General features: G+C 37.3%; 1 protein-coding gene across 4 annotated transcripts; it reads left to right on the forward strand.

Annotated features, from left to right (window-relative positions):
* The first annotated feature begins 4,480 nt into the window (after nucleotides 1-4,480).
* LOC101901002 (uncharacterized) lies at nucleotides 4,481-16,287 on the forward strand. Of its 4 annotated transcripts, none has more exons than XM_005179192.4 (3): nucleotides 4,481-4,659; nucleotides 14,452-15,080; nucleotides 15,152-16,287. In XM_005179192.4, the coding sequence occupies exons 2-3, from the start codon at nucleotides 14,776-14,778 to the stop codon at nucleotides 16,038-16,040; spliced, it is 1,194 nt and encodes a 397-aa protein (XP_005179249.1). In that variant the 5' UTR covers nucleotides 4,481-4,659; nucleotides 14,452-14,775; the 3' UTR covers nucleotides 16,041-16,287. The 4 variants fall into 4 exon arrangements, with proteins under 4 accessions (XP_005179249.1, XP_058980181.1, XP_058980180.1 ...); XM_059124198.1 differs by having other exon boundaries at nucleotides 4,481-4,656; XM_059124197.1 differs by lacking the exon at nucleotides 4,481-4,659 and adding an exon at nucleotides 10,826-11,008.
* Nucleotides 16,288-17,159: the final 872 nt, after the last annotated feature.

The following is a 17,159-nucleotide window of genomic DNA, read 5'->3' on the forward strand; positions in this document are numbered from 1 at the left end:
CATTCAAACAAATTTATCTCAAAGTAATTAATTGGAATCATGGGTTGATGTGTATGTCGGTGTATTTTGAAACTAGCATTTTAATTGATGGCAGATTGATTGTTGAACTTTCAACCAGACTTTAGCAACTTTGTATGTATTCACCTGGCGCCCAATATAATTTAGGGGCGAAGTAGCTATGTTCCAATCAGTTAGGCAGGTCGACATCAAATTTTATGATGATCCCGAAACTCATGGAGTCTGAAGTGCATACTTCAAGGAAATGACAAACTTGTGGTCGGTGGAGGGTATTAAGAAGACAGCTGGCTGTGGACTGTTTGTTCAATTATTCATCTTCCAGCTTACTGTAGAGATTATGATAGTACAAACACTTGGAAATTATTATCGCAAACCAAGTAATTGAAGAAATGTGTCTGAAGGTGTGTAACCACAGATGGCATCATATTTAAGGTGATTTGGAGACCATAAAAGCATTTGGTATTTGTGATGAAAAAATGAGCGTGCGTGTGTGCTCTTGAAGACCATGGTGCTGGCTGATGGAGTAAAGAGAAAGAATTAACCCTTTAAGAGGAAGGCTTGGCTTATGTGTCGCCATGACACCACAATTGTCAAATATTTATGAAACATTACCCAAAATTTGTCTACAACAATGCTGTACTCAAATGAGAGTATGTGATCCCTCTATGAGGGAGTGAGCTGTAGGAAGTAAGATAATAAGAAATTAAAGCTAAAATCTCTCTATACCCTCAGTCATAAGGCTAGAGAGGATATATATCATTTGATACGGCCAAAACGTGCGTCATCGAAATAACGGTTTTAGACCCTAGGTCTCAAAAAAGTCAAGATTTTCAAAAAAAAAAAAAAAAAAAAATGGAATTTTTTTGAGCCAACCTTGCCTTCTGTTGGCCAACCGAAGATGCACATATTAAGCTGACCTCTTTATATAAAATATTAAATAATATTTACATCATGATATTAGGGTCCGATTGTTTTGAAATTGCACACATCACAACATTTTTATTAACCCAAGGACTCGTGTGAAGATGGGATATATCGGTCCACTCCTTATGGTATCTCCCCCACAAAGCGTCAAAATTTTGAATATCATTGAAGCTCATAAAACCCAAAATTAACATCCGATTCCATCAAGACTTTCCATCAACACAAGATCTGTAATAAAGATGGTTGAGGTCCGACCATTCCTTCAGGTAAGTCCTCCACAAAGGGTCAAATTTTGGAATAACAAAAATGATCATAAAATACGAAATTAGTTTCGGTCCTCTTAAAATCTCACACATGCCATTATTTTTACCAACCCAATATCTGCTGTGAAATGGAGATATATCGGCGCACTAATTCTGATACTTCCCACACAAAGGGTTCAAAATTTTGTATAATCAAATCTAACTCGAAATGAACAACCAACTCTCTCTTTAAATTCTCACACATCCACACGTTTTTGCAAACGCAAAATCTGTGTGTGAAGATGATACATATCTACTAACCCATTCTGGTACTTCAACCACAAAGGTTCGCTATTTTCAATACTTATATGTCATAATGGCAAAACAAGTCGGCGATTCTATGCAACTTGCTTTATCTAAATATTTACCTTTGCCAGAAATCTGATATTGAAATTTATGATTTCATATAAAATTCGATAAAAATGTTCGATTTCCTTTAAATTTTGCCATACCAATATATATATCTGTATTAGATGAATTGGAATATTTCGGTCCGCTATATCTAGTACCTCACCCATATTTCCCCATTTTCTAAAAAATTACACATAAATCTCATATAAAGCATGGGAAGCTGACGATATATTCCAAATATGGCACTTTGTAATATTTATATCATACTTAGGTTAGATACGAATTGGACAATATTGATCCAGTGCTTCGGAACCCCCTAAAACATTAAAGGTCAAAAGCTAGAATAATTATAACTCTGCTGGCAAAACTGACTGATACAGTTTAACATGTTTTTTTTTAATAATTTTCTTTTTAAAAAATAATTTTTGAGCCTATTTATATCGTTGCTTAAAAATTATTAAATGAATTAAAATTCAATGCGAGAAAGTTATTTCAAAATTCCCTTAAGAATGTCTCTTTCATTATTTTGCCGATCTATGGATAAAACCACTTAATGGATCATGTTAGACTTATTACTCAAAGTACCACAATTCAACAAAATATTATAACAACTGCAGTAAACTCTCCATAAAACTCAGCCAAAGAGAATCTTTCGTTTTCATACCAATTACATCAGTTTATTTATTTATTTATTTATTTTTTGCTCTTTTGTATTTACAACACATATTTTTGACTGAAAGAGAGTATTTGACCCATACAACATACAACCAATTTTATCTGTGCCCCCCCATATACTTAAATTGGTGTGTGTGTGCGTGTGAACTCTCGCCCACAACAATTTACCAACTACCACAAATGTATGAACAATTCTCTGCTAATTTGATAAACATCGAGAGAACTACACATTGGAGAAAAGAGTATGGCGGTGTATTGTTGTGAGCAAGTGGTTGGTAGAGATTGTAATAATCTCAAATATAATGCACTTGAACCGGGGATGCTAAAAGGTATTGAAGAGAAATTTGACATACACTGGAGCCCCTGCTTACGTCATTAATGGTGTATTAATGACACATCAAGTCACATATATCAAAACAATAATATATAATTTATTGTTGCAAATATTCAAAAGAAAGAAAATATATTTTTATTTATTATTTATTTGTGATGGAGAATTGGTGAGAATTCTCCAGAAAAAAACGTATTCGTGATGGAATACAAGCGTGATAGTGTGATTTCTTAATATTTGGCAGAAAACCACAAGTGGCTATCGTTAGAGCACTCCAGCATTTAAATGTCAATAAATCTTTTGTGTCTCGTACCATCGCTCGTTACCGTGATACAAGGAAGTGGACGGAAGAAAACAGCAACATCAGCAGAAATGATTCGAAAAGTAAAGAAGCGACGCAGTGGCCGAAAAATGGCTTGTGAGCTGAATATATCGCAATATTTCATTCGGCAAATACTGAAAAATGAGCTCGGGGTAAAGCAATTGAAATTCCAAAAAGTGCAAGAACTTACACCGCAACAGAAAGAAAATAGGCCGAAAGTGGTGAACTGCGAAATTTGGTTTTCCGCTGAGAAAACATTCGTTGTCCAACAGTTTGTAAAGAGGTCAGCTAAAAATGTGCACCTTCGGTTGGCCACCAGAACTCAAGCGCCATCCATGGTGATGGTGTGGACCTCCATAACACTCGATGTTCGCTCTCCGCTCGTATTAATCTACCGTAGCATCAGAATAAACGCTGAATATTGTCGCAAAAATATTCTGCAGGGTGAATTAAAGCCTTGGGCACGCATACATTTTGGCCGCAGACCTTGGACATTCCAACAGGACTCAGCAACATCGTACATCGTACATACGCCACCCAAGAATGGTTACAAAATGAGGTTCCTCGCTTCATTTCCAACGCACAATGGCCACCAAAATCTCCGGATACCAATCCGTTGGACTATTGCGTCTGGAGTATTTTGCAAAGCAAGGTTGGCACTAAAAAATACCAAAGTGTCGATCACCTCAAGTAAGCGCTTCGCCGGGAATGGCCCAAAGTATCGCAGGGCAACATTCGGGCAGCGTGTGACGGTTTCTTTGGCCGTTTGAAGGCCATAATTCGAACAAATCTAAACTTATTCTAAAATTTGATGCTACTTCCGACAGTTTTTGCTTTCATTGAATAAAATTAAAAAAAAATAAAATTATGGCATTTGGCCTTGTTGCAGTTTTTTTTTATTTCACTCTGTACACATTACACACAAAGGAAAATTATGCTTGTCGAATTGGAAACTACGAAACGATGCAAGTCGGGGCTCTAGTGTAATATTAAAATACTCTTTCGCGGTTTTCAAACAACAGTAAATATGCAATGGAAGAGAAAATGGTGTGCTTGATAACCGTCCAAGCTCATTCCACAAAAAAAACCTGCACTAAATAAACAACATCCGTTGTAAATGCAAACAAAGAGAGAATTCAAAGTCAGAGAGCCTCATCTAAAAAATAAAGCAAAGAGACCATAACGCTGATGAGTTGGATATGTTTCACTCTCATACCGCCAAACATTGAATGAATTGCTGACGTCTCGTTGCAATGCCTTTTATTATTGTGATGCTGTTGTCGTTTCGTTGTTGTTTTCACTCGATGTCCGCCAGTGTTTTTAGCGTTAAACAATTATCCGCAATAGAGTATCTCACAAAATTTAAATGATTGCTCGTTCGTTGCTTGCCAATAAAGCAAAACAATTCAACAACAATAGCCACTGGAAATTGTTTATTCGTTTTGAGTGAGTACATTGTGTGTTGGGCTATTTTTATTATAAACAATTGATTTGATAGATGTTGGAGCAAAGAACCCAGCAACTGCAACAGCAGTTTCTGTTGGTAGGTGGGTTGGAATGGTTGTTCTGTGTGTGTGTGTGTGTGTGTGTGTGAGAGTTAGAGTGTGATTCTATGCTGGCTGACGGGGAGGAGGAATTTAGTTGCTGATTGTTAAGATACTGGTGGCTGATTGTTCTGAGGACAATTTTAAGAATATTCAACAATGTGTTGTGGATAATGGTGGTGTTTTTTCGTGGTAAGTGTACGCCAATGGTATTTTTGAAATTTAAATAAATGGGTAGGTAGGTACTTTTTTGTACGGCACTCTGTGAATAACTTCAACAAAACGTTTAAAAATTTCAAATCCCCAAAATGATCGAAATAACGATGGTAGATTATGTGACTCTTTGGATGAAATCTGTGACAGGCAAATAAAATATCACGTAGAAATCTATTTTAGAAAGGGACTGGCCCCCTTCTGGTCTCTTTTGGTAAATTTTGAATGGAAGAGACTAAAATAGTTTGATCGATTCAAAATTGTAAGGCACTGCTATGTTCTAGAATCTGCAAGAATTAACTAATTTTGCAATTTTTTCGATAGGAGAAGGAGAAGTCATTAAGTTAAAGTCATTTCATATACAGGGTGAAATAAAAAAACTGCAACAAATTTTTACATTTTTTTTCAATTTTATTGAATGAAAGCAAAAAAGGTGGGAAATAGCATCAAATTTTGAAATAAGTTTATATAATAAGTTTGTTCAAATTGGTCATCTTTGGCACGAATTATGACCTTCAAACGGCCAATGAAACCATCACACGCTTCCCGAATGTTGCTCTGCGGTATCTTGGCCCATTCCTGGCGAAGCGCTTGGTTGAGGTGATCGACACTTTTTTAGTGCCAACCTTCCTTCCTTTCCAAAATACTCTATTCCAGCGGATTAGTATCCGGAGCTTTTGGTGGCCATTGTGCGCTGGAAATTAAGCGAGGAACGTCATTTTGTAACCATTGCTGAGCGCCAGCAATGTACTGAGTGCTGAGTGCGATGATGCTGAGTCCTGTTGGAATGTCCAAGGTCTGCGGCCAAAATGTTTGCGTTTCCATGGCTTAAATACACCTTCCAGAATATTTTCGTAATAATAATTAGCGTTTTTTCTGATGCCACGGTCGATTAATACGAGCGGAGAGCGACCATCGGCTGTTACGGCGGCTCACACCATCACCATGGCCGGCGCTAGAGTTCTGGTGGCCAACCGAAGTTGCACCTTTTTAGCTGACCTCTTTGACAATTTATCACAAACTGTTGGACAACGAATGTTTTCTCATCGGAGAAAACCAAATTCGGCAGTTCTTCACTTTCGGCCAAGCGAAGCAACTCTTTATCTTTTTTTGAGTCTATTTTCTTTCTGTTGCGGTGTAAGTTCTTGGACCTTTTGGAATTTCAATGGCTTTATTCCGAGCTAATTTGTCAATATTTGCCGAATGGAATATTGCGATATGTTCAGCTCCCGAGCCATTTTTCGGCCACTTCGACGAGGGTTTCGATCAAGTCGCTTCTTAACTTTTCGAACCATTTCTGCTGATGTTGCTGTTTTCTTCCGTCCATTTCCCTGAAGTCGGGCTACGCTACCAATATCACCGTAACGAGCGATGGTACGAGACACAAAAGATTTATTCACATTTAAATGCTGGAGTGCTCTAACGATAGCCACTTGTGGTTTCCCAGCCAAATATAAGAAAATCACACTATCACGCTTGAATTCCATGACGAATAACTTTTTTTCTGGAAAATTCTCACCAAAATGCTTTTGTACGCTTGCCATCAATATAATGATCTGTCACTGGAATAATTTTAACAACTGTTGGACTAGTGGCTTAGAAATGACAGCAGTCTGAAGTTGCTTGCATTGTTTTCATCTCACCCTGTAACACATCCATCTGCCACCGAAGCGGAAACCCATTATGAGCTACAAATTCCAAATTTTAGATAAATTCGCGGTACTTCTCGATATTCGGTATTCTGATGATTGTAGCCAATTTTTTCAATGGAATGTCTAAAAATCCGCACAAGGAATTCCTTTGGAGTAATTTGCCCCCTGGAACTGAATTGTCTATATATTTTTCCCCGATATCGTATAGTCCTCAAACAACGGTACCCCCCGCATTTTGATGACATTTTAAGGAAAGTTCCTAATCGGTACTACAGTCTGTGAGAAAAAATTGTCCAGGTCTTGATGTATCCCCGATATAACGGTGCCTCCCTATATTCGATATTTTCATGATTTTTATCTACATTATTCACCGAATTTTTTCAACCGAAAATCGTCAACCGAAATCGCCCAGAAAATCAATTTTTCGAAAATGAAAAGGAGGAAAATTCGATTATTTTGTTAAATTGAAAAATGCAAAAGTCTAAAAACTGTCTTTTTTTCATCCAACGTACCTATTCCTCTCTCCACCCACAATCCCATTCAACCCAACAGTAAGTAGATCGTTTGGTCACATTAAATGTCACAAGTGTCAAACACCATACATAACATGCTTGTTATTGTTGGCGCACAGATTTAATCTGCCATCCACTGTGATTCTCCACAATTTAGACGAAGATCGCCAACATTTAAATGATATCAAAGCAAATTCATGGCGGAGAATTCTAACAAAATTGTTTTCATTTGACACCATCATCGGGGGAGGCCGAACGACCGGGCATCTACGGTGTAAGTGAGGGCTAGCAGCAGCGAGAGCAGAGCCAAAGATAAGTGAGAGAATAATAACACCGTCCAGTTGTTTTGTTGATAGGCAATTGTTATTTGGTTGGATGGATGGATGGGATGGAATGTTTGTTTGGTTCGTTGGTTGGACGGTTGTTTGTTTCGCTCGTCCATTTGGTCGTGGTGGTGGTGGTGGTACGACACTGATGTGACGACGACGACGACGCCGCCAACAACGTTGTGTACGATTGTTTGGTTAATTGAAATAAATTGAATTTTATTGTTGTTAATAAACAACACTCACAGCATGCCGGAAAAAAACCAACAGCAGCAACAACAACGATAATAAAACCAACGCCAGCGATATCAGCAAATCGGAGAACAGTCCATACCTCGCACATACCTATTTACACAAATATTTATGGAATAAGAGCAAGAAACAAAAATAATGCAAGTTGTGAATAACAAAACAACTGATTGTGAATTTCATTCCGAATCTGTCCATTACTCATACATCCACCAATTGTGTCGTTATTACCACTACCACTGTTATCCACAAGATGGGTACCTCCTATCAGCAACTGTAAAATGCTTTCTTAAGCAAATTCACCACGATGCTGTCGGCAGCGTCAGGCTAGTAGCTAACAAACAACTAGGCTTGCAATCAGCCAACCGTTGATATTTCCCTTATTATTTATCCCAAATGAGATGATACCCTCAGCAAACACACACACACACATACTCACATCTATATGCACTCACACACACGCGGACATATGTTAGCACTTGCACTTTCATATGGCAAAGATCCCGCATTCTTGCCGTACTCCATATCATTTGCTGGTGTTTTATGTCTTTTCTTTATTTCTTTGTTTTTTTTTTCTTTGCTTTTTGTAACTTTGTTTTGTTCTTTTTATTCGTAATACAATGATTCAGATTAATTTAGCCCAGCGTCGTCTCTTCGAAGAATGTGATATTTTTCTTTTTTTTGCAGTTATAGGGATGACGAATGGGACGGAATGGGCGGCCAGGCCCATTTCCAGACTGTTGTGGAAAATCATAGTAATATATAGTATTTATAGTAAGTTTGTAGGTGATTTAGTGATATAGTAAACCCAAGAGACTTGAATAACTAATTCCATTGCATATACAGGGTGAGATTAAAAAAAAAATTGCAACAAAATCTAACGCCATAATTTTTAAATTTTTTTTTTAATTTTTTTTGAATGAAAGTAAAAAATGTCGGAAATATCATCAAATTTTAGAATAAGTTTAGATTTGTTCGAATTGGTCGCCTTTGGCACGAATTATGGCCTTCAAACGGCAAATTAAACCGTCACACGCTGCCCGAATGTTGCTCTGCGGTATTTTGCCCCATTCCCGGCGAAGCGCTTACTTGAGGTGATCGACACTTTAGTATTTTTTAGTGCCAACCTTGCTTTCCAAAATTCTCCAGACATAATAGTCTAAAGGATTGGTATCCGGAGATTTTGATGGGCATTGTGTGCTGGAAATGAAGCGAGGAACCTGAGTGCGATGGTGCTGAGTCCTGTTGGAATGTCCAAAGTCTGCGGCCAAAATTCTGCATTTATTTTGATGTCACGGTCGATTAATAGGAGCGGAGAGTGACCATCGGCTGTTATGGCGAGGCCCACACAATCACCTTGGCCGCCGCTTGAGTTCTGATGGCCAACCGAAGGTGCACATTTCCAGCTGACCTCTTTGGCAAGAAGACACGATAATTTTGTTTGTTTACAAACAGCTGGACAACGAATGTTTCCTCATCGGAGAAAGCCAAATTCCGCAGTTCACCACTTTCGGCCAAGCGAAGCAACTCTTTAGCTCTTTTGAGTCTATTATCTTTCTGTTGCGGTGTAAGTTTTTAAACTTTTAGAATTTCAATGGCTTTACCCCGAGCTCATTTTTCAATATTTGACGAATGGAATATTGTGATATGTTCAACTCTCGAGACATTTTTTGGCCACTGCGACGCGGGTTTCGATCAAGTCGCTTCTTTACTTTTCGAACCATTTCTGCTGATGTTGCTGTTTCCTTCCGTCCATTTCCTTGACGTTGGACTACGCTACCAGTATCATGGTAACGAGCGTTGGTACGAGACACAAAAGATTTATTCACATTTAAATGCTGGAGTGCTCTAACGATAGTCACTTGTGGTTTTCCAGCCAAATATAAAGAAATCACACTATCCCGTTTGAATTCCATCACGAATAATATTTTTTCTGGAAAATTCTCGCCAATATGCTTTTGTACGCTTGTAAACAATATAATGAGCTGTCACTTAAATAATTTTAACAGCTGTCGGACGAATGGCTTAGAAATGACAGCAGTCTGAAGTTTGTTGCAGTTTTTTCATCTCACCCTGTATGGAGGCTAAAAGCAGACGTCGGCCTGCATACGCATTTTTTTTTTCATATGCTGTAGTACCCATTACGAATTCTAAATACGAAATTTGAAACAACTCCAAAAAGCACTAATGTCCCTAAAATCGTCAAAATATCGAATATCGGTGGGTACCGTTGTATATGGGCCATACGATATAGTGGACATATATAGACACTTATCTTCAAGGGGGTAAATAACTTCTAGTATGGATGTTTAGACAGTTCCCTTGAAGAATGTAGCTAAATTCATCAAAATGTCGAATATAGGTAGGTACTGTTATATGGGGGATATATAATATCGTGGACCTATGTAGACAATACTTTTCCAGGGGGTTAAGTGCTCAGAAGAAACTCCTTTTGTGGATTTTTAGACAATTTCATTGAAAAATTTTCCTACAATCATCAAAATACCGAATATCGGGGGGTACCGTTATATGGGGGCTATGCGATATCGTAGACCGATATAGCTCATCTTCGAACTTGACCAGCCTGCAGATAAAAGACTGACCTGTGCAACATTTTAGCTTCCTATGTTTATTCGTTTTGACTCTAACGTGATTACAACAGACGGACGAAGCGAGCATAAATTTCTTAGAATTTTACGCTGATCAAGAATATATATACATTGCTTATTCTAAACTGATGATTGCGATAAGTTACAAACGGAATAAGGAACTTAAAATACCCTCCATACAATGTATGGTGGAGTGTTATACTCTTACTCACTCTTTACCAAAGAGCTCGTTTACTTAAGGACAGCCCTCTTTTTTAGAAAAGGTACTAATAAGCTATATTTTTAAAAAAAAATGTATTAAAAACCTTCACTGACCTATCTCATTCTAACCCGTCTGCAAAATTTCCAATCAAGTTGAAGAGTTCCAAAAAGAATTTAGCGTTTTTCTATGAAAATATCCATCACACAGGACACCCCTATATGGGTCATATATCGCATTGTTGTTGTGTCTTTTTGCTATTTGTCTCAACACAATGTGGGTATTTTCTGGATACTTGTTGTTTTTGTTTTGTTTCTGCCTCCCCACACAAAGCCCTGTTGCAGGCAGGCAGACAGACGACAACTAAGCCGAATCTCAAAATCACTCTCATTACCATTCCCATTCAAAGGCATAATCTCTTTGCTGTTTCGCTCTCTCTCTCTCTCTCTTAATTTCGTCCAAACAACCAACAATTTGATTTTATTTTGTTTTGCAGCCTCTGAGAATAATAGCGGGCATTGTATCTGTGTATCTGCAGATGAGTATATTTTGCTTCGGTGCGTGCGTGTGTGTTAGTGTACTTGCTGTATTGGTATTTTGGTTGTATCTACCGAACACAACACAAAATTGTTTAATTTACATTGAAAACTTTGATGCTGTGGCTGTTGGATGGCTGGTTGGTTGACTGAGTGACTGCTGCTGCTTTTGTTGTTCGATTATCGTTTGCTGTCGCTGCTGCTGTTGTTACTACAACTACAACGCTAGTACACAACCACTGTTGGTAATACCGACATTTATTTACTAATAATTGTGAGAAGAAGATATTAAACTGTGCCGTCGTCCGTCATATCAGTGTTTTCCTTTTTGTTGTCATTTCAATTCAATCAAATGACAAGTTGTGTTGTTTCTTTTTCACGCTGGCTTGCATTTCTTTTTTTCAATTTTTTTTTTGTATCTCGTCTCAAGTGAAAATATTGTGGAAGTCTTAATTGTGATCTCGTAGCGGTTCGGTGAGGAGTAAATTTCTGAAATTGAAATAAATTTGCAAAAATAAAATAGAACACACACAAAAGAGACATACCAAAGTTAAGAAAAAGTTTCGACGTTTTGGAAGTGTTGTTTAGAGAACAATTGGTAAGTTGGGGTAGCGGAAAAAAAGTGTTTGAAGGAATTTGTATTTAAAAGAAAATAATTTTAGTGAGTGATGAACGAATGTTTAACATGTGAAAAGAATAAATGAAAAATTTAGAGCGAAAATTTAATAAAAGTGGTAGGGGGGCTTACCTACCTAACTTTCTACTCTAACGTTTTACTTTGTGTTCGCTTTGAAATATAAGTTTATTAGAAAAATATAGTGAACTACAAAAATAATAGCAAAATCTTATAAGAAAAATATAGACTCCCAGAAGGGTGCAACAATACATGGTCCATTGAACTATCTGCTTACGTTGGGCGCCAGTTTCTAACGTTTTATTCCGAGTTCGTTTTCAAGCATAAACTTTATAAAAAATACACATTGAACTACAAAATAATAGCAATATCTTAAAAGTAAAATACATACTTCCAGAGAATTGAAACAGTGCAATGTCTATTTGTTTACATTGGGCGCCATTTTCAAGAAATTGTGGAATTTTAAAATTTAAGTGTCTAAATCAAAGCGTAACCAACACCTTCAAAGTACGAATCAATTTAAAGCAATTTTAGGGACACTGTGGTAGAACGAATCGTAGCAAAAATAATTAATAGCATCATTCTGGTTGTGAAACATGCCGTTTTTGTGATGGAAGTCACTGCTATTATAATGGGATTTATGCAGAATCTATTGGAAAAGTTCTTAAAACTCAGGTTTTCTTTTTTGAAAAGCTTGCTTCAGTAAAAAAAATAGTAAAGAGGACTTCTTTTAGAAGCAGTAATAGTTAATCGTGAGAATAAGAAATATAATTTTCGTAGGAGAAATTACTTTTACCAGGAAGAAATTTCTTATTCTAAAACACCTTTCACAGAAGAAAAGGTCAAAAACCCCTAACGAAAAGGGAAATCTATCACAATTGTTTCTTAAAAGAAAACAAGTAAAACAGCATTAAGTTCAGCCGGGCCGATCTTTTTAGCACCCTCCGCCATTGGGTAATGAAAACATTTTTATATAAAAGTATTTGAATTCAAATGCGTTCCGCTTTAAACTACAAATATCAGTTAGACAGTTTGAATAACGCTGTTAAACTTTTCAAAACACCATAAAGTGGGTGAGTCCGTTATAAGGGGGCCTAAGGGGGACTTTATACTTCAAGGATTGTCATCTACCAAGATTTGAAAATAAATACCAAATTTAAAAAAATTCTTAGGTGAAGGTGTCTAGGATTATAAAAATACCGAATATCGATGGGTATCGTAGTTGCGTTAACTACTAAAACCAATTTTTGGACAAATTCGTGGAAAAATCATCAAAATACCGAATATCGGGAGGTACTGTTACATGAGGTATACAAAAACGTGGTCCTATGCATACAATGTTACGTCACCGGAGCGGAAACCCATTATGACCTACAAATACCAATTTTTAGACAAATCCATTAACAAATGTGGTTAAAATCAACAAAATACCGAATATCGGGAGGTACCGTTATATGGAGGCTATAGCAAAACCTAGACCTATATATACTATGTTTTTCCACCGGAGTTGAAACCTATTATGATCTACAAATACCAATTTTTTGACAAATCCATGAAAAAATGTGCCGAAAATCATCAAAATACCGAATATTCTAAGGTATCGATATATGAGAGCTACATCAAAACGTGAACTTATGTATACAATGTTCCGCCACCGAAGCTAGAAACCATTATTACCTACAAATACCAATTTTTAGAAAAAAGTCGTGATAAAATGTGGTAAAAATCCTCAAATTTCGAATACCGGGAGGTATCGTTATGTGGGGCTTATAGGAAAACGTGGCCACCGAAGCTAGAATCCATTGCGAACTACAAATACTAATTTTTAGACAACTCCGTCAAAAAGTGTGGCAAAAATCATTAAAATATCGGGAGGTACGGTTATATGGGGGCTATAGCTAAACGTGAACCTATATATACGACATTCCGCCACCGGAGCTAGAACCCATTGTGGCTTACAAATACAAATTTTTAGACAAATCCGTGAAAAACTGTGGCAGAGATCATTCATCAGATTTTGAAGCTCTACGTCAAATAATGTGGGCTGTATCGTGATTTAGACAGACGGACAGACCGGCCGGATAGATCGACTTGGAATTTTATGGTGATTATAATTATGAAACTTACGACGAACATTTAGGGATGTTACAAACGAATTGACGATGTTAATATACAGACCCTCCCTTTACAAGGTGGTGTGTAATAAAAGAGTCCTCCTATTGTCCAAAAAATATGGCGCCGTCTATTGTTTTGGCGTATTTACAGAGGGTAACTGAATTTCAAACTATAGGCTTCAATACTGCGTAGGCTTCAATACTGCATAGGCTTCAATGGGGATTATTGCCAGAAATTTATGATTAAGGTTGGTAAAAATTGGACAAAAAATAGTTCAGCATAACCAGCGCCATCTATTGTTGTAGGGAAAGAGGATACCATTTGTTTAGCATACTTGCAGGCGTTGCCTGAATAATGAACCCCATGTTTTATTCTCAAAACTAGAATCTAAGAAAACATTAAAAGTATGAGGCGGATTAGGAAGTACTGTAGCGAAAAAATCTATGGGAATTTTGAAATTGTTTTGAAAAAACCTTAGGCTACTTCGGAAATCGAGCCAATTTTTCCTTTTCCTCTTACCAACTTCACTTTGCCAGGAAATAGATTTCTATAATTTCGCCATCAAATAAATATGCTGCTAATTTTATAGCATAAAACATTCGCTGGGTCATTTTTAGGCAGAAATATAAAACCTCCTCCTCCCCTCATTATTTGATTCCAACTAAACTCCTTATTTAATAAATGCATTTTTAATTTCACCGCCTTCCCATTACCCACACTTCCTTCATTCATTTGCCATTTAGCTGTCTACCTTATGCAGGTTTTTATTTATTTGTATATATGTATGTACATATCTACGTACGTTTTCGATTTATTTGACATTCGAATTATCTCAAGTACACTAACAACATTTGCAAACTATGACCCTTACCACAGTTAACAGCATCCCATAACAATTGTAATGAACTTTAAAAGCCAATTTTGTTTGTATACCTGCAGATAAATGTGCCAAAACGAAGCGGAAACGGACATGCGCCCTGCGAGCCGCGACGGCAACTAACAAACATTTTGGTATTGGTAGTGGTAAAGTTGGCAGGCAGCACAACAAACACATGTAAAGACACCCAACCACAACGTCGTTGGCAGCATTAACTTGGCAGAAAATAAATCGTTAAGAGAGAGTGTGGGCAAGTGAGTGAGAGAGAGAAAACTGAATAACCAATACACCAAAAAAGAGAATTTAAGATAAATTCTGTTTGGTAATTTGTTTGAAACGTTAAGAGAGAGCAAAAACCCACCAAACTGGCTCTGAATACCAAAGAGATGGCTTTTACACGCCATCAAATCGAAAAGAGGCGTCTCATTGAATTGGTAAAAGTCAATCCGATTTTGTGGGATTGTCGTTTGCCCCACTACAAACGATCGGACAAGAAAAAGGCCCTAAAATGGAATGAATTGGGTCGAATATTCAATGTAAATGGCGAGAGAGTGCAGAGAACCTTTACCTCGCTGAGGGAAATATTTCGCCGGGAATTGAATCATGAGAAAATGTTGGGCAGCCGTTTCAAATCCAAATGGGAGTATTATGATGAGATGGCCTTTCTCAAAGAGGTCATAAGGGAGAGGAAGTAAGTAGAGGATTTTCAATTACAGCAATGGATATGGATGTAATAATAAATTTTATGGTCTTTCGTTACAGGTCACGTGAACGCGCCAAATCCAATGATGGCCTAACACCCAGCAACAACAACAACAATTCCACCACTGGCATTGATGAATATCAATATTTTGCCCCCAATGATCCGAATAATCCACAGAACCAAACCATTCCCCTACTGGCCACCGTACCCACAACCTGTCCTCTGGTGTTGCCACCAACAGCCAATGCCCTTGCCAGCCAAAATGGTTCGTTGACACCACAAATACCCAATAATCCACCAAACACTCCTGTCTCCACCATATCAGGCAATCAGGTGCCCACCGATGTCATTTTGAACCTTAACTCCAGTACCCTGGCAGCTTTGCAAAAACTCAATGCCAATGGCAACACTGCAAATTTACAACCTCCAGCTAGACCGATTTCTCGGGCCCGTTCCCTAACCATACGTTCCTGTTCCTCATCGCCATCGATCTATATTAAAGATGAACCTGATTCGTTGGATGACACCATATCTTTGGCCACCACCACCAATGGAAAAATCAAAGACTACAATAGACCGCTGCATAAAACCCATAAAAATCCCCCCTCAAAACTTGTGACCTCGGGAAAAAATCTCAACAGTTCAACACAAAATCTAGTCATTGATGAACGGGACTGCAGTGATATCGATGATGATCCCGATGTGGATATGTTGGATGATGATCGTCTGTCAATTTCAACTTCCTTGGTCTCACTGCCCAAGGAAACTGCAACGGGGGGAGCTGGCAAAAATTCCCACAAACCAAGTCAGCTTTTCCTCAAGCCCTCGGCTCATGAAATACTCTATACGAAATTTGGTGAATTTCTGGCGGCACGACTGAATACCTTGGACGAGACAATGGCCAATGAGTTGATGAACAAAATACTCATGCTAATTGCCGAGAAGTAGGCGACGAGTGGTCTGCGAGTTCCACCTAATATTCATAGTAATTAATTTTAGTATTATTTATTAGCAACCAAATTGGGTTTTTATTATCAAAATCAACTCCAAGAGTTCCAAATTGAAGTGAATTGAATTGTTTTATAGGTTAAGAATTAGTTAATAATTTTGGATTTCCATTTCAATTTTTTTATTTTTTCCTTAGTGCCAAAAAAACAAATTTGTGTAACCATAAAAGACTCCACTTAGTTGTATTTGTTTTTAGTAATAAATTATTTTTGAAAAGTTTTAAAGTATATTTAAAAAAAAAGTTTGATGATGATGATTATTTACCAACTGGAAATGTTCAAAAATTTAAATCCAAATTAAAATTTAAATCCGATTTTTTTTCTTATTCTCTTCTATCGCAATGAAAATTACGTGAAGGGATCGAAATATCTGGAAGATAAATGACAAGAGACTACTGAGTCTGGTGTTGGGAGTCTTGTACAGTTTCCAAGAGTAATGAGGAGAGGTGAGATGAGGCTAAATGGGCTTTGAGAAGTCCGAATACTTTTAAGAGTATTTCATGTTCGAAGGAATAATGAGGGTTTTTGAGAGTGATTGGGTCTCAAGAAGTTAAAAGGAGCAGATATGTACTTAAAGATCGGTTTAGTGACCTATAGATGTCCTTATGTAGAAAAGTTCTCTTCTTGGCTCCAAAAAATTTTCATGAGAATGGATTTGATTTTTACAGATGAAATCATGCATTTTTTGAATATCCGAATCTCTGTAAATTATATCACTCATTTAAATATTTTTTTTAGACCGCACCTTTTTTGGTAACCCATAGAACAGGAGTATTCCTGTGGGTAGAAAAAAAGAAATCGAGTGCACTCTATTGTTCTACGTTCTATATATTTTATTTCGAATAAGAGCGAGTAGACGAAGAAAACACTAAACAGCTCAAAAATATAAAAAAAAGCCCCTGCAATCTGAATAGGGCAAAAGCAATTTAAAGATACGTTTAGATTGAGAATCCTTTAGAAATCCTACCATAGAGTACAGCACAGGGTGAGATGAAAAAACTGCAACCGACTTCAGACTGCTGTTATTTCTGAGCCACTCGCCCGACAGCTGTTAGAATGA

Source organism: Musca domestica, unplaced genomic scaffold (assembly GCF_030504385.1).
Source record: "Musca domestica strain aabys unplaced genomic scaffold, Musca_domestica.polishedcontigs.V.1.1 27, whole genome shotgun sequence".
Lineage (NCBI taxonomy): Eukaryota > Metazoa > Arthropoda > Insecta > Diptera > Muscidae > Musca > Musca domestica.

What these genes read in the sequence shown, in the direction of transcription:
- LOC101901002 (XM_005179192.4), top strand. Translation starts at nt 14,776, where the DNA reads ATGGCTTTTACACGCCATCAAATCGAAAAGAGGCGTCTCATTGAATTG. An exon ending in GAGGTCATAAGGGAGAGGAA is followed by an intron (nt 15,081 to 15,151) that starts GTAAGTAGAGGA and finishes CTTTCGTTACAG; the next exon opens with GTCACGTGAACGCGCCAAAT.